Source organism: Ascaphus truei, chromosome 21 (genome assembly GCF_040206685.1).
Source record: "Ascaphus truei isolate aAscTru1 chromosome 21, aAscTru1.hap1, whole genome shotgun sequence".
In the NCBI taxonomy this organism is placed as follows: domain Eukaryota; kingdom Metazoa; phylum Chordata; class Amphibia; order Anura; family Ascaphidae; genus Ascaphus; species Ascaphus truei.
Window position 1 is genome coordinate 5,959,816 of NC_134503.1, and position 21,206 is coordinate 5,981,021.

At 47.8% G+C, this 21,206-nt stretch overlaps 1 protein-coding gene across 9 annotated transcripts in view; it reads left to right on the forward strand.

The window, feature by feature from the left end:
* Window positions 1–226: 226 nt before the first annotated feature.
* Window positions 227–21,206, forward strand: part of PRRC2B (proline rich coiled-coil 2B) — a 60,993-nt gene continuing 40,013 nt past the window's right edge. For all 9 annotated transcript variants that reach the window (XM_075578713.1, XM_075578705.1, XM_075578707.1 and 6 more), the window contains exons 1-2: window positions 227–381; window positions 20,496–20,676. In XM_075578713.1, coding sequence (XP_075434828.1) covers window positions 20,562–20,676 — 115 coding nt within the window. In that variant the 5' untranslated portion in view covers window positions 227–381; window positions 20,496–20,561. The remainder of the gene's footprint in view (window positions 382–20,495; window positions 20,677–21,206) is intronic.

Consider the following 21,206-nt stretch of genomic DNA (forward strand, 5'->3'; position numbering starts at 1 on the left):
TAATGAGATTTTTTTTGGGGGGGGGTTCCTTTCTTTGATTTATCTGGTACACATTCATTTAACCCCCCCCCCCCCATGCCCCTCCATCCCCCTATTTGTACATAGGGACTGTCCGCAGGGTGATGATGTGGTTGTAGTTCCTTCAGGTGCCTGCAGGGGTCACTGCCGGCTTTGCGCCTACTCTCTCTCAGGCTGTGATTGACAGGTGGGAAGAAGAGGGGAGGGCCTAGAGGAGGAGAAAAAAAAAAAAAAAAAAACAGCGACGGAGGAGAAAGGCGAAGCCCGGGAGCCGACAATCTGCCGCCATCCTGCGCACCGACCGCCCATCCCAACCCCGGCACCGTGTACAAGTCACGACCAAGGCCCCCTTCATTAGACCAGGTGTGTATTTGCAGCCGGGCTGCCGTCCTTCAGCTTGTGTTTTGCGGGAGGAGGAGGCCGGGCCCAGGCCGCAGCTTTGTTCGCTCAGCCGCAGCAGCCATTTTCCCGAATCCTCCATCTTCCCTCAGAGAGTCTCCGAGGGGGGGAGGCCCGGCCGTGAGGACAGGGTCACCGGGAGCTCCTCATACCCTGAGCCGGGGGGACAGCCCGGTACCCGAGGCCTTCACCTGCCCGCCCCCATCTCCCGGTGCCGGGGGGGGGGGGGTCATTCTCTGTGACATCCTGCACCCACAGACAGGGAGGTGTGTGTGTGTGTGTGTGTGTGTGTGTGTGTGTGTGTGTGTGTGTGTGTGTGTGTGTGTGTGTGTGTGTGTGTGTGTGTGTGTATATATATATAGATATACACACACTGTATATGGAGGGGTAGAGTCAGGTATAAATACTATATGGTGGGGCATTGTCAGTTGAGTGTATATATGGAGGGTTATAGAATCGTGTATGTATGTGTGTGTGTGTGTTATGAATATGGGGGAAGGGAGGGACCATAGACGATTGTGTGTTTCTGTATATAGATGTGTGTATAGAAACAGGAAGGCTTGTAATGTGGGGGAGGGGATATACGGTTGTGTGTGTGTGTGTCAGAAATAATACCAGATTCTAAACATCAATATGTTTATTCTGTGTGTATACATAGTACAGATAGTAAATAGTAAACATAATTCCACGGGTTGTATAAAAAGGTCCCTGCTCCGCTGTGTGCAACGCTATATAGTTCTATATTGCAGGTACATGAAACCTTGGCGCAATGAATGTGTAACCTTTTCATCAGAGGTGTTTTACATGCACATATAGGCCTGTACACACCAATATGTGCTCATAAAGATGCCTGGATATCTTTAATATAACATATTGTGTATGTTGTATGCACATTTTGTCTCAGTATAGATAAGCCTTTGTGTGCAAGTATGTATTTAATTGGATGTTTATGTGATTTATATAACCATGCCTATATGTGACTAGGTTGTACGTATGGCTTTTAACTGGTTGCACAGGCTTCTTTGTTTATGGTAATGACTACACCTGCCTAAGTGTTTCTGCCTTTAGATGGTAAATACGTGTAGGCATTTAAATCTACTAACGCATTATAACTGCTTCCCATTACCCAAATACAAATAACAGTACCTGTGTGGCCTAGTATTTGATAGTTTGGTCCCTCTCTTCCTCACCAGTATCTAACGTCCTCTTCATCCTCTCTATTATACCATTATACCCTTACAGCGGGGGTTCTCAACTCCAGTCTTCCCCCCTCCCAAACCGGTCAGGTTTTAAGGATATCCCACCTTCAGCACAGGTGGCTCAAGATTGAGCCACCTGTGCTGAAGTTGGGATATCCTGCGAACCTGACCTGTTGGTGGCCCTTGAAGACTGGAGTTGGCCACCCCTGGCTTAAGTACTTCAAAGGGTTCTGCTATCACCTTTTTAGCTTGTTTTCCAGTTGCTCACATGCTTTGCTTATTAGATAAATCACTTTTATCTGTTGCTGATTAAACCACAAGCTGTTCCATTTTCAGAACATTTTGTATTGAAGTGATGACTTGTTGTCTCTTACTGTGTGGGGTTTCCTTCATGGGTAGAAAATCTATGTCAATATTTACACTGGTGCCAAATCAATGTACACAGTAAAAACACAAACAAACCCTGTAATAGACAAAAACACGTAATATAACCAATACAATACGTTTGCCGGTGTATTGGAGTGAAATTTGGTTTAATTGGATAAAACTTTACAATATATAGACAATCAAGCAAACGTCCCCTTCTCCCCCATATTTTTATATATCTCCAGAACAGGGCGTCTTATTTGCTGTTGAGATGAACGTTTTGGTCCCGTTGGGGCCTTTATCAAGATTGTGTATGTATAATATTCGTTCAGTTAACTTTGCTTCCCTTTTCAGTCGAACATAAATGTAGAATAGCCCTGTTGGCTGTTTTCTTTCTTTTTTTATAGTTGCATATATTCTGTTATAAAACATAAAGATAAACAGCCCCGCTCGTGTGCCTGAAAATATCTTGTAAATGCAAAGTTGCGATCGTTCCTAGACGCACATACTGGCGTTGTTTCCCGTGTCACAATTGCCACGTCTGGTGCGGTATATTTGTGGTTGTGCGTCTTGAGACATTGATGTGTGTTAAGTTTCTGGAATTGTGCGTTATTTATTGTACTAGCAGATAAATCTTGCGTTCATGATTCCGTAGCCGTCGAGACCAAGTCTTCAGACATGACTATAAAATGCGTCGTCGAACACGGGCCTTACGTTATTTGATATGCGTGATATTTGACCGTTAAAGTTTATGAAGCAGAGAATTCCGTCTGCGACTCGTATTCAATGACGCCGGCAAAAGTCAAATCTGTGTGGGGTAAAATGTAGTGCCATGATGGTTCTGTGCCCCATCGTGTTGTAGGATTTTGTTTCAATGTGTGAGACGGGAGACGCTGGAACTGTACCATTCTGTCACACAAGCTGCCTGTATCTTGGATTGCTACTTTTTAGAAAGCAAAAACAATCGGAGTTTTACGCTTGGAAAATCGTTAGGTTGGTATGTGTATTTTCCTTTTTAAGATCACCAGCAGCGAGGGGGATCACTTTATAGGGTTTACCAAGTGGGATATCGTACCCAACCGATCACACCCCAATCTGGCATTGACTTGAAAGGCAGTTCACACTGGTTCAGACTGAGATTCCCTGTGTTGGCGCTTAGTGAATTTGCACTTGTCTGGAGTAGATTGCTCCCCCCCCCCCTTTATTAAGTATGTACAGCTCTGTACATGGTAGATATGTACAATTTATGCAGTAGCTCCTGCACATAAGTTTACAGTTTGTGTTATTGCTCCTAAATGAGGGATATGGCCAAATCACAAGGCGCGTACACTGCATCGAACTAGCTTCACTTGCTTCAACAACTACTGCTCCGTTTCAGCACTATGAAGTATAATGATTGGGTAAAGGGGACGTAGCATAGTTTACTGGTAATAAACATAACAAAAGCAACTTCATTGTTGGAGGCTTTGGCACTGAAACCTAGCAGGCATAATAGTGTAACGGGGTTTATTAGCATTGATTACAAGACTTTAAAATGCGTTGTGATCATTTTAATATACGTTGCCGTCGCAACATTTGTTTTTGATCTTATTCCGTTACGCTTTGGTTTTATAAACTTTGGTTGAGGTTCACTAAAGCACGCTCACCGTAACTCCCATTTTAAATGAATAGTGATTATTTAAATCACTGACCCCAGCTTGTTACGTCCCTGTGACCACTGTCACTACTGTTACATCCGCATCATGAGGTGCCTGGAAATCTCGTCTCGCAGGATCACAGCTCTACGTGGAGTCTCGGCATCTCTACTTCTCAGTCTTCTTCACAACACCCTACGCGTTTTGTTGATGCTTCGTCAATGGTGAACCTGACGGAGCATCAGCGATACCCGTAGTGTTGCAGAGACTCAATGTAGATCCAGAGGATGGAGAACTGTGATCCCGCAAAACTACTTAAACGCAGAGAATTGAACTGCAGGGGTGAACAGGGTGGGTTTTGACCAGGAAGAGGGTGTACGGACCAAGTTTTCACACTCCGAAAACTAGCAGAAATACGACTCCGCTGCAAAAAGATACCTTTTTATGGTATTTGTTGACTTCTTTTGCGCTTTTGACAGTATGGATCACCCATCGCTATGGTGCGCCCTCAAAGCTGATACGGTACCACATGCCAGTCTCAATGTGCCAAGAGCTTTTTATAAAGGAGGTACAAGCAGAATCCAACACATGGGCAACATATCCGCGCCATTCTCCATATCCCCGGGAGTCCAACACATGGGCAACATATCCGCGCCATTCTCCATATCCCCGGGAGTCCAACACATGGGCAACATATCCGCGCCATTCTCCATATCCCCGGGAGTCCAACACATGGGCAACATATCCGTGCCATTCTCCATATCCCCGGGAGTCCAACACATGGGCAACATATCCGCGCCATTCTCCATATCCCCGGGAGTCCAACTCATGGGCAACATATCCGCGCCATTCTCCATATCCCCGGGAGTCCAACTCATGGGCAACATATCCGCGCCATTCTCCATATCCCCGGGAGTCCAACACATGGGCAACATATCCGCGCCATTCTCCATATCCCCGGGAGTCCAACACATGGGCAACATATCCGCGCCATTCTCCATATCCCCGGGAGTCCAACACATGGGCAACATATCCGCGCCATTCTCCATATCCCCGGGAGTCCAACACATGGGCAACATATCCGCGCCATTCTCCATATCCCCGGGAGTCCAACACATGGGCAACATATCCGCGCCATTCTCCATATCCCCGGGAGTCCAACACATGGGCAACATATCCGCGCCATTCTCCATATCCACGGGAGCCAGACACATGGGCAACATATCCGCGCCATTCTCCATATCCCCGGGAGTCCAACACATGGGCAACATATCCGCGCCATTCTCCATATCCACGGGAGTCCAACAAGGTTGCATATTATCGCCTATGTTATTCAATATTACCATGGATTGGATTCTATGAAAAACATTTAAAGACAGGCCTGGCGTACTAGTGGGAAGCGAGTTTTTTTTCTTTTCTTACGCACCTTGTTTATGTCGATGACATCGTGTTCTTAGTGAATACAGCCCAGGAGGCACAAGAAACTTTGAACGACATGCAAGCCAATGCAAAGAAGCTCGGCTTATTCATAAATACGGAAAAGACGAAATGCATATTTACCGGTACCCTACAGATTCAACTGGACGGCAACCCAATTGAGCGAGTGGACTCCTTCAAATACTTTGTGTCTATTATTGATAGCCAAAGCATAGCAACTATGAACAACATCAAAAGCCGCATCGGTAGTGCCACTGCAGCGTTCGCCTCATTAAAGAAATGCTTGTGAAACCAACAGGACGTGCACATTTTTAACGCCTCAATACGCATCATTTTACTGTGTGGCTCAGAAACATGGTCACTACTCAAAAGCGATATGAACCTACTCGAACGATTCAAACTAAGATGTCTACGTAACATACTCCATATTACGCTACGAGATCGATGGAAAAATGAAGGAGGTACGGTTAGCCTGTCAAAACCAATCCACAATGGACCAGTACATTAAGCGACAAAGACTTAGGTGGTTTGGCCACGTCTGCCGTATGGACATCACCAGACTACCATACCAGCGCCTCAACACCACACGACCCATAGGCTGGAAAGTGGACCGAAATGCTCCAAAGAAAACGGGGTCGAACCAGGTGGCGCAAGATCTCAAACCGCTCCACTTCACAGTAGCCGAAGCCAGAAAAGCCGCCCTAAATCCAGATCAATGACGCAGAATCACTAGAGACGTATTGAACATTCTGCCGCTGGCCTCCACAACACATCGCTCTTTACCTTTATATAAAAGATGAAGCAATGTCGTTTATGGAGTATAATCCAATATAAAAAATCCCATACACCCCGTGATGCGGTAGTACGAGTGGTCGTCGGGTTGGTGTGGGGTAGTACGAGTGGTCGTCGGGCTGGTGTGGGGTAGTACGAGTGGTCGTCGGGCTGGCGTTGGTGTGGGGTAGTACGAGTGGTCGTCGGGCTGGCGTTTGTGTGGGGTAGTACGAGTGGTCGTCGGGCTGCCGTTGGTGTGGGGTAGTACGAGTGGTCGTCGGGTTGGTGTGGGGTAGTACGAGTGGTCGTCGGGCTGGCGTTGGTGTGGGGTAGTACGAGTGGTCGTCGGGCTGGCGTTGGTGTGGGGTAGTACGAGTGGTCGTCGGGCTGGCGTTGGTGTGAGGTAGTACGAGTGGTCGTCGGGCTGGCGTTGGTGTGGGGTAGTACGAGTGGTCGTCGGGCTGGCGTTGGTGTGGGGTAGTACGAGTGGTCGTCGGGCTGGCGTTGGTGTGGGGTAGTACGAGTGGTCGTCGGGCTGGCGTTGGTGTGGGGTAGTACGAGTGGCCGTCGGGCTGCCGTTGGTGTGGGGTAGTACGAGTGGTCGTCGGGCTGGCGTTGGTGTGGGGTAGTACGAGTGGTCGTCGGGCTGGCGTTGGTGTGGGGTAGTACGAGTGGTCGTCGGGCTGGCGTTGGTGTGGGGTAGTACGAGTGGTCGTCGGGCTGGCGTTGGTGTGGGGTAGTACGAGTGGTCGTCGGGCTGGCGTTGGTGTGGGGTAGTACGAGTGGTCGTCGGGCTGGCGTTGGTGTGGGGTAGTACGAGTGGTCGTCGGGCTGGCGTTGGTGTGGGGTAGTACGAGTGGTCGTCGGGCTGGCGTTGGTGTGGGGTAGTACGAGTGGTCGTCGGGCTGGCGTTGGTGTGGGGTAGTACGAGTGGTCGTCGGGCTGGCGTTGGTGTGGGGTAGTACGAGTGGTCGTCGGGCTGGCGTTGGTGTGGGGTAGTACGAGTGGTCGTCGGGCTGGTGTGGGGTAGTACGAGTGGTCGTCGGGCTGGCGTTGGTGTGGGGTAGTACGAATGGTCGTCGGGCTGGCGTTGGTGTGGGGTAGTACGAGTGGTCGTCGGGCTGGCGTTGGTGTGGGGTAGTACGAGTGGTCGTCGGGCTGGCGTTGGTGTGGGGTAGTACGAGTGGTCGTCGGGCTGGCGTTGGTGTGGGGTAGTACGAGTGGTCGTCGGGCTGGCGTTGGTGTGGGGTAGTACGAGTGGTCGTCGGGCTGGCGTTGGTGTGGGGTAGTACGAGTGGTCGTCGGGCTGGCGTTGGTGTGGGGAGGACTGTAGCGCTAAACTCTCCTGTCTTACACATGCTATTTTATTATTTTTGAATGGAGTTGGTTTAACCATCCTTGTTACTGTGTTATGCCATGTCCTCCTCTCACCTATTTACTTGAGCTGATTTACATCAAGAAGAGTGAATCTGAAGGAGGATATGTTACCATCCTGAATATACCATATAAACATACACAAACTATGCAACTGACTCTTTGGTTTGTGTCTTTTTTAATTGTTTGAGAAATCCAAATATTTTTTCCCAAACGAGTTTGCACCATTTGTTCTTTTTTTCGTATACACTGTAGGTACTCCTTTTGGATATTCATTTTGGACTTTGTGGGGAAAGTACTTATCTCAAAGCTGCGGGGAGAGCAATAGGGTTTTTATCGTTTTCGCATCAAATATAGTATTTTTATTAACAATTGTACAAATATAATATACATCTGAGATTGTATATGCATTGACTTCTGAGATGTTGTATTCACTTTCATATAATTTAAAAATTATTTTATTTTTTTAGAGAAATTCTATTTGATTAGCACATCTGATATATTTTTTTTCCTTCCTGATAGCAGATGGGTGTTCTCTTGTTTGCGCTTATCTGTAGTACAATTTCTCTGTTTGAGAGCCACCTAGTTCACAGGGGGCCTTAATGTTGTATGTGTGTATGTGTAAAACGGGCTGCTTCCCAACAGGCGCTGTTTAACGCTGATACGAAACGTCAAACTTAAGTTACGTTTCGAATACTTGGCTACACCATTGCTGAAAACGCAGCAACAATTCCAAGGTCGGTGATCGGGGCTGGGATATGCGTTTTACCAAATCCTGGTGATCTACAAAATAACAAACTAGATTTTACAATGACTTTTTTGTGATCAGAACGCTCCCCGCTCGCCTAGATTCATATTTTAATGTGGTCTGTAACTGATACATACGCCTATAACTTATTTTATCTTTAACTGTTCATGCAATGTCTTCATATATAATATATAACCATGTTAACCTAATGTAACCATGTACAGTATCTGTCATCATACTGTAACCCTGTCCCGGACATACTTTAAAACCAGAGGTAATTCTCAATATATGACTACCTGGTAAACATATAAATAGACGAGAAGCAGGGGGTCTCTGGACCTGAACCGCGTTAATTTCGGCTCCGGGGACCCCTTGCTCCCAGAGATACTTACCTCCGGTAGAAGGAGGTACCGGTAGCAGCTCTGAAAGTTTAAGTGCTCGGTCACGTGGGCCAATAAGAAGCCTTAAGGCATGACGTTACGGCTTCCTATTGGCTCGTGTGACGCGGGAGCTTTTAAAGCCACCATTTCGATAGCCCCTTATAGCCCAGCAGGAGCTGCTACTCCCGTCAGAGGTAAGTATGTCAGGAAGCAGTGGGTCCCCCGGGCTGAAATTAACACGCTTCAGCTCGGAGACCCTCCGCTTCAATCATATAACAGTAAACCAAAAAAAGGAAAGCCGGATTGAGGCTTCAAAGCGGTGAGATAGGAAAGAATTGATAAGGTAATGTGAATGCGACCAAATTGTTAAAGGACTCTTGAATTGTGCAATTATCACAGGGGGTAGAGAAAATATACAGTGGTTATTTCTAAGGATCAAATGGAAAAATAGATTTATACTGTCTAACCTTCCTCTCAACTAATAACCAGGTGGCCGACACTGCTGATTAGGGGTATTTTGTTTCCTTTTGTGGAATATACTGTAATAAAACTTTGCATTGCCCGGGGATATTGTTTGACGAAGGCTAGGCCTTGTACATCGTCTAGCTTAATTACTTGCATACACGGGGGCTTTATTTTTGAAGAAGCAATTGACAGTAGCTCTAGTACAGGGGTGGCCACCTCCAGTCCTCAAGGGCCGCCAACAGGCCAGGTTTTCATGAGTTCCCTGCTTCAGCACAGGTGGCTCAATTAGAAGATTGAGCCACCTGTGCTGAAGCAGGGATATCCTGAAACCCTGACCTGTTGGTGGCCCTTGAGGACTGGAGTTGCCCTGCTCTAGTAGAAAGAAAATAGCTCATTTTGGCAAACCACAAGGAATTGTGATTGTGTGTTTGCATGTATTATTTACTTGGAAGATGTGAAACCGCAGTTAGAATGGCAAACACGTGAGTTTTGTGATGGACGCAGTTACAGATTCAGTCTGTAAAATATATGTATTTGTTCATGTCCGTATGCAACTGTGCAAACATCAACAAGCTCTTGCTCACGTTAGAAATGTGAATGTTTGCCTAGCCCAGGGGTCTGAAACCTCTCCAATATACTCCGAGAGCTGCAACACGTGCATGAATATTACACCCCCACAAACACATACTGTACTATACACTAATAGGTATATACTGTATAAGCATTAACATATGACAGTGAGTGGGGGAATAAAATGCATCTCGCAAAAAGTCCCTTTTATTTCGTTTTCTTTTCATTGTTTTTCTGTGCTAAAGTGTCATTTATGTATACATACATACACTACCCCCCAAAAAACACCTACACGACCCCTCCAAATTTACATACACACCACCCCTCCCTCCCCAAATACACACATACGTAAATTGGGGGCGCTGGTCGGGCCTCTTGTTGCCGCTGGGCCTGACGTCTCCCCAGCTGCTTGCCTGCCTCTCGTGTACTGTCCCACGCCGGCTCTGTGACGTCGTCTCGCACCGGAAATTAAGACGTGCGCACCGGCATGAGAGCCCGGCGTGGGACAGTACAGGAGAGAGGCGTTGGGCCCGGCGGCAACAAGAGGCCCGACCAGCGCCGGCCAACCACTGCAGCCACCTCCCCGTGATAGGGAGGGTGTGAGGCAGCAGCTGGGGGTCGGCAACCTGCAGAGAGCCGCATGTAGGAGCGGAAAGAGCTGCAGGTTGCAGACCCCTGGTCTGGCCTGTAAGAGAATACACACCTGCTAGCGTGAGTTCACTAGGTGCCGTCTGTGTCATTTTCTGTCTTCTATTCAGAATTAAAATAGACAGTAACTACTTGTGAAACCTAAAGCAAGGATGTCAAACTCAGGTCTTAAGGGCCGCCAACAGGCCAGGTTTTATGGATATCCCTGCTGCAGCACAGGTGGCTCACCTGCTTCAGCAGTCTTCAACTGAGCCACTGATTGAGCCACCTGTGCTGAAGAAGGGTTATCCATAAAACCTGGCCTGTTGGTGGCCCTGGCCGAAATGGAAAATGTGACATCTTTTGCAACAACAAATGAAGAATGCCTGAAACTGGGATTTGTTGAATAAGAAATGTTGCGGTCTGGTAATTGCATCAGTCTGCTCGAAATCCTGCAGGAATATCCTTTAAACCAGGGGCGCACAAACTTTTTTTGCTGCCCCCTCTCCCCTCCTCCCCCCCCCTGCCTGCTCCACTCAGTCCTGAGACCCTCCTCCTTACCTCGCGCGACGTCGTCACCTTGACACGTGTGACGTCACATGACCCCGCGGCGTCTTTTGAAGCTGCGTTGCCATGGACACGAGTGATGCTGGCAGAGTCCAGGTAAGTTTTAGAGTTGGAGGCGTCACGTGATCCCCTGACATTTAATTTAAATGCCTCGGAAGAGCGCAGGGCCTCAGCAACGGCCCACATCCCCCCCCCCCCCCCCCCCAGACAAATCCAGCTCCCCCCACTTTGCGCTGTGCTGGTAACATTAAAACTTGGTCCCTTTCCTTAAATGAACGTAGGGCCTGGGGATCCTGCGTGTGTGTATGATAAATTCAATAAAATGTCCCTAATGTCTTTGATAAAGTGATGGATAACATCATTTTAGTATTCTCATACTCTACGCAGGGGTGTGCAAAGTGGGGGGGCCGCTGGTTGCAGAGGCCCCTGCGCTTTAAATGCCGGGGGATCGCGTGAGGCCGCTGCAATGTCTCCTACCTTGTCTTCGGCAACGCCGCTTCAAATTATGCCATGTGACCCCGCAGCGTCATTTGACGCTGAGGACAAGGAAGGAGGGGGGCGCGAGAGAGTAAGGAGAGCAGGCAGGGGTGGGCGGGTGGGAACGTTTGCACACCCCTGCTCTATGGATCTTGAACTGCATTTGTCCAAAAAAATGATCAGCCAAGTTGAATTGATGCTAAGCAGGCAGAGCTGTTTTGTGGTGTCACTGGACCCATAAAAGAAGTTTGGTTTCAGAAATGCAAATCGGGTGGGGCGTTCCAAAAACCTTCCCCAAATTGGAGGATTGTGCGTACACAGGGGAGGTAGTGGGGTCGTTATGTCACTACCTGCTTAACAATCAATCATGCTAACATTGTGTTTTATAGAATATAAGTTGTATGTCAACGTTTGCAAGCAGTAGACGTTAACCATCTATTTCAGGGGTGGGCAACTCTATTCCTCAAGGGCCACAAACAGGTCATGTTTTTACCATGTCCCTGTTTCTGCACAGGTGGTGCAGATGAAGATTGAGCCGCCTGTGCTGACGCAGGGATGTTCTGAAAACCTGATCTTCTGTTGGCCCTATAGGACTGGAGTTGCCCACTCCTAATCTATTCAGTTTAGAACTAATCTTTTAGGGAACAGGAAGGCTGACGCCATTTGTTACTGTTACAGTTCATTGATCGTGCTAAGATTCTGTTGGCTTTCTGGGTACCCAGATTTGTCTCGTCTTCCCAGGGGGATTGGCATCATTTGTTCATGGCTATGGAGGGAAGGGCATCGGAGACTGATTTGCAGTCTGGGAAAGAGTTGTATGTTGTTCAGGTGCAATTTGAGGACCTTTAATTATCCCTCAGTTGACTACAGTTTTTGTACAAATAAACACACGTCTTCAGAGACCACTACTGTACAGAGATTCAAACTAACTTCCATTATCTCCAGTGGCATAAAAGACTTATTATATCAATACATGGCAACATTGTTATTCTTCAGTGCTGGCTGTGTGCCAAACTATACAGCACTGCACATTTCTGTATCAATATATCTCAACCAGGAATGTGCTGTATCACTTTTACAGTACAGAATGATGAGGTTTTGAGGGGGGGGGAGATGGGCTATATATATAACGTGCACTACATTTTTAACCACTGAATGGACACCTTTCTGTAATGCGTTACTGATGACTCGGGCAGTAGATTAATTAAAAGTACGTTTAACAGGAGACCCAGATCAGTTAAAAAGAAATCACATCTTGTTTTGTTAAATATTCAACATCGCCTAGGGGGGGAAAAAACTCTTGCAAAACAGCCAACCCGTTTCACACCTATCAGGGTTTTCTCATGGGAGTAAAACGTCTTCTTATATACACACACAATTCTCATACAAACCAGCCTTATCGGGTACTTAACTTCTTCATTACAAGCTTAAGTAAAGAATGAACATTCGTGCTCCCTTTGCGTGTGCTCGTGTTCTGAAGCCCCGGCGGGTGTGAAACGCGTCAGGAGGGGCCCTCTGAGGTTGTGTTTTTTTTTGTTTTTTTTTTAATTCTGATCTGGGTCCTCTGTTAGATTGTGGTGGTCTATCTGAGTTCTGTGGGGACAATCCTGTGACCAGGCAGTCACTAGATACAATTGGGGCACTGCTAGAGAGGGCAGGGCTCACAAAGGGGAGTGCCAGAGCCTGTTTCAGAAGAAGGGGGTGTGACTGTAAATGGTTGCTATAGAAACAAAAAATGCTTGTTACATTATAATACATACAAAATGTAATTCAGAGTTGTTTATAAAAAAAAGGCTACAAGCATTTTCTCATAGTACAGACCTGATTTATGAGAAAAAAAACACATGTAGGATATTGCTTGGTCTGCAGGTTTACAAGCCACAGCACGAGTATAGGATCATACCTACCAGAAGCAGAACTACAAGTCCCATCATTCCATGCTTCTACTGAAGGTTTCTATGCAGAGACTTTTCTGTGTGCAGCCACAGATCAGCCAGGTGCTTCTCAACAGGAATCTGGAATAGACTTGTCTTATTGGTGGAATACATTGGTATTGTATTTGTAGTGTAGATTTTTAACGAGCGGCAGATTGACGAGGAAAAGGACCGCTTTGATACATGCTGTTACAATATGACTGTTTATACTGTTACAGATGATAGGTTGGTTATCTAGGTGTCCGCTTCATTAAATAAATCTCGGTCTTCCTCTCCCCCTCCCCCCCCCCCCCCGAGGCGGGTGGCAGTGTTTGTCTGCACGCTGCTTTTTGGCAAGTAGTGGAAGGAAGACAGACACATTTGTGGAGCTTTGCATATATTATTAATTGGGATCACCACCAAGGAAAATCTTTTTGGCAATAGTTGAGTGCAGGTGAAATGAACGTTTTGATCCAGCCGGCCTTATCCCACGCGGCACCGTAGGAATAACTAGGAACGTTTGTGTGACTGAGCAAATAATACTGCAGCCATTGTAGTGATACAACAAACAGGGTTACATGGCAACTCAAAAAGAAATCCTATCGGCCATTTAATGAGCCCCAGAAATTGTTCAGCATCTTTTATCCAAAATGGAGAGCAAGAGGATTTCATAGATACAGAAATACGAAAGTAAAGGCAGTGTTAATAAGTAAAATAAACCATGCTTGGGTGGCGGCTTTCAACAGTCAAGGGATTTTTGTTTGTTTTTATTGTAGTATTGATCACAAATGTAATTTCTGCAGATAATATTAATTTATTCCCCGGGGTCATCAAAGGCGCCTGATTCTTTCTGCTAATTGGCTTTCATTCGTTAGTCTGTTCTCACTCCTCATTGAAATGTAAACTGGCCCTGTTCAATGGTCTTGCACCTAGTTTGGAACCCGACTTGAAAATTAAATGTTCCTGTTTTTTGTTGATCATCTTCAGATGTAATTAGCCTTCTACCCAATGGTGGCTTATATGGAAGCTGAAGCATGTCTTACTGCAGGGGTGGCTAACGGCAGTCTTCAAGGTCCGCCAACAGGTCAGGTTTTCAGGATATCCCTGGTTTCGCACAGGTGGCTGTTGACTGAGCCACCTGTGCTGAAGCTGGGATAGCCTTAAAACCTGCCCTGTTGGCGGGGCCTTGAGGACTGGAGTTGCCCACCCCTGCTTTACTGGGTATGTGAGACGAGGTACCTTATAATTCTATCCCTTTCATACGGGTGACATTGCAGCATGTTTATAATGTAATATACTAGATATTATACTATTTATACTAGAACATACATAACAAGGAAACTCCTGTGTAGGAGCAGTGTCACAATGCTCCATTTTGACACCTTTTTGTAAAAGAGAGGAACACTGAGAAGGTGCTACTCAATAATAAGAGCTCTGTCACCCCGCCTGCTGCCAGCTATTGTCTTATTGTAAGCTCGGTTGCATTGTATATTTCCCTTGATGGCATCTATAGGCTTTACAAGGAGACACTTTTTGAAAATGAATTTGATAATGCCAAGACTTGCCTTGGTTTGTGCCTAATCTCTCATGATGACCCAGGTCCTTAAACTTCTTAAATCTGCCATATAGCCGGGAACCAGGTCCAAGGAGGAGGGTCAAGGGGGCAATTCATGCTATTTGTTCCTGGACTAATAAACATGTGACCTATGTAATAATTGCATTGTCTACTCTAAACCAGGGGTGCTCAACTTCAGTCCTCCAGCCCCCCTCCTCCAAACAGGTCAGGTTAACAACCGAGCCTCTGAGCCACCTGTGCTGAAGCTGGGATATCCTGAAAACCTGACCTGTTGGGGATGCTTGAGGGCTGGAGTTGAGCACCCCTGTTCTAAGCTCTTGATTGCAAAGAGGTGTAACGAGCCTGTCACATTTGTGTGCAGTGACTGGCGCACGTTTGCGTGCATGTGCCCTGGATTCCAGCTATCTGCTTGTGCTTTTCGGCGTGTGAGCCGCGGGACTAGAGTTGGACAAAAACAAATGGTTTCCCATAATAAATATTCTCACGATAAATGTCCCAATATCGTTATAAGGATAAATCTGTTGCATAAAGAAAACGGGCAATAAAAACAGGCGGCATCCATAACCGTAACGTTCATTAGAAAGCTTTGCTCTCGCGTTAAAATAATTTCAATGTTTGTTTAGTTTCGGAACATTTTATTACACTTTTTTTTTAAAGACCCTAAATAAAAAAAAAAAACCTCTTGTCCTTTGTGGACATCCAAGTTGTGAGTAAGGAAGAGAATTAAGGGAACTGTTCTCATTTTATTCATAAAGTGCCAACATATTCCGTAGCGCGGTACAGAGAGATGTAAATGACATCAACTGTTGCATACCAAATCAGGACAGACAGGCGGAAACAGATACAGGAGCTAATGAGGGCCCTGCTCCTGGGAGCTGACAGTCTAGAGGGAATGGGTGACACACCGGCCACTATGAGCCTCAGTGAAGGGAGCAGTGCTGGTAACCTCCGCAGGAGGGCTGCCGTTATCCGGGTTACCCTGGCAGTTGCAGGATGGAACGTTTCACTGCGGCGTTTGGCCGGGACAAACGCTGCTGGTGTTCTGTCCCCGGGGCACTTAGCCTCAGGACAGTTCGCCGCGTGCCCGACCTGACAAGCCCGCCTGCTCCAACAATAGCATGTTTAAATGTCCAGCACATGGGAGCAGCCTGTCTAGGTCGTGTAGTGGTCCCGCGCATGGGAGTGGCCTGTACGCAGTGTAGTGGTCCCGCACGTGGGAGTGGCCTGTCTAGGCAGTGTAGTGGTCCCGCACGTGCGAGTGGCCTGTCTGTATGCAGTGTAGTGGTCCCGCGCATGGGAGTGGCCTGTACGCAGTGTAGTGGTCCCGCACGTGGGAGTGGCCTGTACGCAGTGTAGTGGTCCCGCACGTGGGAGTGGCCTGTCTAGGCAGTGTAGTGGTCCCGCACGTGGGAGTGGCCTGTCTAGGCAGTGTAGTGGTCCTGCACGTGGGAGTGGCCTGTCTAGGCAGTGTAGTGGTCCCGCACGTGGGAGTGGCCTGTCTGCACGCAGTGTAGTGGTCCCGCACGTGGGAGTGGCCTGTCTGCACGCAGTGTAGTGGTCCCGCGCGTGGGAGTGGCCTGTCTAGGCCGTGTAGTGGTCCCGCACGTGGGAGTGGCCTGTCTGCACGCAGTGTAGTGGTCCCGCGCGTGGGAGTGGCCTGTCTAGGCCGTGTAGTGGTCCCACACGTGGGAGTGGCCTGTCTAGGCCGTGTAGTGGTCCCGTGCATGGGAGTGGCCTGTCAAGGCAGTGTAGTGGTCCCGCACGTGGGAGTGGCCTGTCTGTACGCAGTGTAGTGGTCTCGCAAGTGGGAGTGGCCTGTACACAGTATAGTGGTCCCGCACGTGGGAGTGGCCTGTCAAGGCAGTGTAGTGGTCCCGCACGTGGGAGTGGCCTGTCTAGGCAGTGTAGTGGTCCCGCACGTGGGAGTGGCCTGTCTAGGCAGTGTAGTGGTCCCGCACGTGGGAGTGGCCTGTCTAGGCAGTGTAGTGGTCCCGCACGTGGGAGTGGCCTGTACACGGTATAGTGGTCCCGCACGTGGGAGTGGCCTGTCTGTACGCAGTGTAGTGGTCCCGCATGTGGGAGTGGCCTGTACACAGTATAGTGGTCCCGCGCGTGGGAGTGGCCTGTCTGTATGCAGTGTAGTGGTCCCGCACGTGGGAGTGGCCTGTCTAGGCAGTGTAGTGGTCCCGCACGTGGGAGTGGCCTATCTAGGCAGTGTAGTGGTCCCGCACGTGCGAGTGGCCTGTCTAGGCAGTGTAGTGGTCCCGCACGTGGGAGTGGCCTGTCTAGGCAGTGTAGTGGTCCCGCACGTGGGAGTGGCCTGTCTAGGCAGTGTAGTGGTCCCGCACGTGGGAGTGGCCTGTCTAGGCAGTGTAGTGGTCCCGCACGTGGGAGTGGCCTGTCTAGGCAGTGTAGTGGTCCCGCACGTGGGAGTGGCCTGTCTAGGCAGTGTAGTGGTCCCGCACGTGGGAGTGGCCTGTCTAGGCAGTGTAGTGGTCCCGCACGTGGGAGTGGCCTGTCTAGGCAGTGTAGTGGTCCTGCGCGGGACATTTTAACATGCTGTTGTCGGAGCAGCAGAACGCCGCTTTGATCACGGCGAAACATCCTAGATCGGGCAGTTGTCTTTAAAGCTGCTGCATCTGAAGCTGCAAATCGCCACCTGTCCCCAATACATCACTGACTCCCAGCGCTAAATAGCAATACTGCAATAATAATACAATTCAATATCCAGCTCAAGTATGTATATCTTATATAGCACCCACAGCTGTACTCTTGTGCTTTACACGAGTACAGGGAATTGGAACACATTAAAGTGCAACAAACAAAATCAAACAATAGGGAAGGAAATACCTGCCCCGGAGAGCTTACAATCTAAGTGGCGTGATGGGAGACAGGCTGGGGCCATGGTGCTGCAGACCGTGCGTTGCGGAAGAAATCGGTTGAAACTGATTATTTGGAGCGACAGGCCGGTGAAGTGAGTGGTTCGCCCAAGAGGGCGAACCAGTTCCGTGACGCCCTTAGGCACACCCCCCATGACCATCCACCATGGCCAGGGAAAGCATCAGCTTCACGCGGGTCTCTTCACAGCCTCCGCGCGAGCGAATGCACCATGGCTCCAGCCTTAGAGACGGCAGGTGAGCAAGTACGTTTAGTAGATGGCAGTACTTGGCCACAATGGTTGGTAGGAGCGACTGTGGGTGTGGCCCAGGAGCCATGATTCCAGGCTATTGAAACGCTTCATTTAAGAGTTATGGTTTGACTTAACAGGTATTTGGTGTATATTGAGTGAGGGAGTTCCGCAGGTAAGGGGCAGTGAGGGGAAGGGGTATAAGGTGAGAGAGAGCAGTAGAGGCGGATAGGAGACCGTTCTGAGAAGGGAGGAGTGATCACAGCTGATATATAGGGAGGTGCAGATGAGTGGAGAGCTTTGAAGGTAAGGAGGAGAACTTTTTTGATGGGAAACCAGGAGAAGGATTTAAGGAGGAGATGCAGACACTGTTTTGGGAGAAAGGGAAATTATTCTGCAGCAGAAATGTGGCTAGATTGCAGGCTGCTGTTGTAATGGGGTTGAATCCAAAGAGTATTTGTGTTGTATCTAGTCTGAAATATCACTTCTGACCATTTTTAAAACCTAGAAGAAAATTCGTTTGTGGGTTTTTTATTTATTTATTTTTATATTTCAAATCTGCTTTGGATAGAGGTTCCTCTGTGACGAGGATTCTGTCAATTGGATATATTAAACGTAAAAAACATTAATTTCTGTTACATGGTGTGCTTCCGAAGTTGTGCCGTTATCTTACACCAGGAGAAGACCCACTGGTTTTGATGTGGAAATATAAATATAAACCTCCTCAAAGTGATTTGCAGAAGCATCAAACCGCCCTTGAAGATATTCTGCGGTCTTCGTTCTGTATCATTCTCATGTATATAATCAGACTTCAAAACGCACCGTTTCCTGGGAGAAATGAGCAGACCGTTCATAAAAACCTGCCAGTGGATTTCTCTGTAGAGTGAAGTTCAGGAGAAGACTACATTAACCCTTTGTGACCGCGGCATCACTGACACGAGAGGGGCTTCTTTTGTTCCCCTGCCTGTCCGGTGGCGTTCAGCGCTCCAGAGAACATGATATCCCCCAGAAAAACCATCAACTAGAATATGGCGCAGCTACGTCAAACGGCACCCAACGGGTTAAAATGTGCGCATGCGCGATGTTCCATAATCTTTCTTACACTTGTTTTGTTTTGGAAGCTCTATTTCTGTTTCACCATTTTTTCTATTGCACAGCAAAAGACTCCAGGGTCTTCCTGTACAGACACTGCGTGTGCATCTGAGACGCGGCGGGGTGATGCTGTTATTTCCCATTCAGTGCCCCCCAGAGTCTGATCATGGGGGTGGGGGGAAGCAGCTGGTTGCCTGGTTACGGAGTTTGTGTTCTGAGCGAAGGCTTTTTGTTTTTGTTTTACGCATTTTGTGTTAATCGGTCAGTCCGGCAGAAGACTTATTAATAGGGCATTCTCACGGAGCAATTTATTCTGTTAAACAACTTGGAGTCGTTGGCTTCTATGGAAAGGTCGCCTTTTTTTTTTTTTTTTAATTATTATTTTAATGCGGAAAGTGTTTTTAAGCTGACAAGTTAGTAAATATATTGGGGGGGGGGGGGGGAGCCTTTCTATGGATATTGTTGGTAATGGACAAACGATATGGCTGTAAAAATGGTTTATGGGAAGGTTGGGATTTTCATTTAATCAGTGCAATACCATTGCCTCCCTTGCAGCCCTGTGCATTATTACCTCTAGTTGCGCTTAGAATGAACGAGCCAGCACATTCCAAGGCACATTCCAAGGCGGTGGGGCTTATCTGATACCCAAGTCTAACTAGGGTAGCCATATTTAATAACCCTTTGTTGAAGAGGCTGGTTCTGTACAATCTGGGTATTGGGGTTGCCAGACCAGTATCCTGATCTTCGTCTAGTAATGCAGTTTGTGATGCCTTTCAGTGGACCGATATGACATGTCTTCATATAAAGCCAACTCCAGTCCTAAAGGGTCACCAACAGGTCAGGTTTTTCAGGATAAACTAGCTTCAGCACACGTGGCTGTCATTCTGACTGAGCCACTGATTGTCACCTGTGCTGAAGCAGGGATATCCCGAAAAAACCTGATCTGTTGGTGACCCTTGAGGACTGCTGTTGGCCACTCCTGACAGTGGAAAGTGAACTTTCCAGACTGGTCCCTCCAGTACAATTAGCAGCCGTATCTGATATGGAAAGCTTGTGTACAACTATCCGTGCGGACCGCTGTTGAGCTAGTAACTTGACTTGACCACAAAGTGCGAGTTATATCCCATATTGCCTCACTAACCTTCTCACTGCCTTCTATGCTCAAACTATAAATATGTCCACTTAACCCACCCGCTGTGTGTCAGTTTTTGGGTCCTTGGTCACTTGTAGCTCTGCAACTGCCAGGTTTGAAATGGGATATCAGGAAGGTAGAACCTGGTCCAAATGTTCTGCGTTGGTTCCAAGTCAGAGAAGGAAAAAATAAAGTGGCAAATATTCACGGAGTGTCACAGCCGCTTTAACACGTGTTAAACCCTGGCTTTATTTTCTTAGTCCACAGAGTGCTTGGACATTGAAAGCTGTGTAATCTGTGTTTGTTTCTCTTGTGCCAATTGCACTTTGAGTTTACCTTTACAAAGCGATTACATTATGAAAACACATGTACTAGGCCGCAGGGGCAATATTACTCATGAAAGGCTCGGCGTGTAACAGGATCGCAGGTTTGTAATGTAAAAATGATGGCTATAGGCGAACTTAGAGCTGCGCAGTCATCTAGCTATTAACAGGGGGGTAGATGCAAGGTGTCCTTTCTGAGACTTGCTGTCCTGCTCTATTTAACCTTCTGTTTCTTTACTGGAAAAAACATGTCTTGTCAATACCCAACTGATCTTCTCCTCTCCTCTTCCCCCCCCCCAGTCCCCCAAAAGGCAGATCGGGAAAGGTGCAGAGAAAAATTTTCCTACTAGATGACATTTCATCGCAATGTCCGATCGTTTGGGGCAGTTATCCAAGGGAAAAGATGGGAAAAGCAAGTACTCGTCTCTCAACCTGTTCGACAAGTATAAAGGACGGTCAATAGAAGCAGTCAGAACCACAGGTACGGCGCTCTATACCAAAGCCTTTGTGTACAGCTAAGTGGCGTCTGCAGTGTAACACTGCGCCCCCTTTTACTGCTGGTTCAACTGTCTGACTAGTCTCATCTTCTTCAGTTAACTGTTATCAGATACTGTGATGGAGGCAGAGGGCTAATATCTTTCCATATGGTTTGCTATATCATTTATTTATTTAATTATTTTTTATATATATATATATTTCTCAAACCGCTGTATGTGTGTTTGTCTGTCCGTCCTGTGTCTCCCTGTGTCTAGGGGCAATCACATTGGACCTTTGGCCCGTCACTCCGCCTCAGGCCAATGAGATGGCTCCCTTGGCCCGCCCGCCCCCGCACACCTCTCATTGGCCGGTGTGGTCACACACACACACACACACACACACTCACTCACCCTCACACCGCGTGCTCCTCTCCAAGATGGCCTACCACACGATGTGCAGCAGCCCAAGTAAGACACACCCCTCCCGCAGGCGTGCCACCTCACACCTTACACCCTGCACCTCACACCTTACACC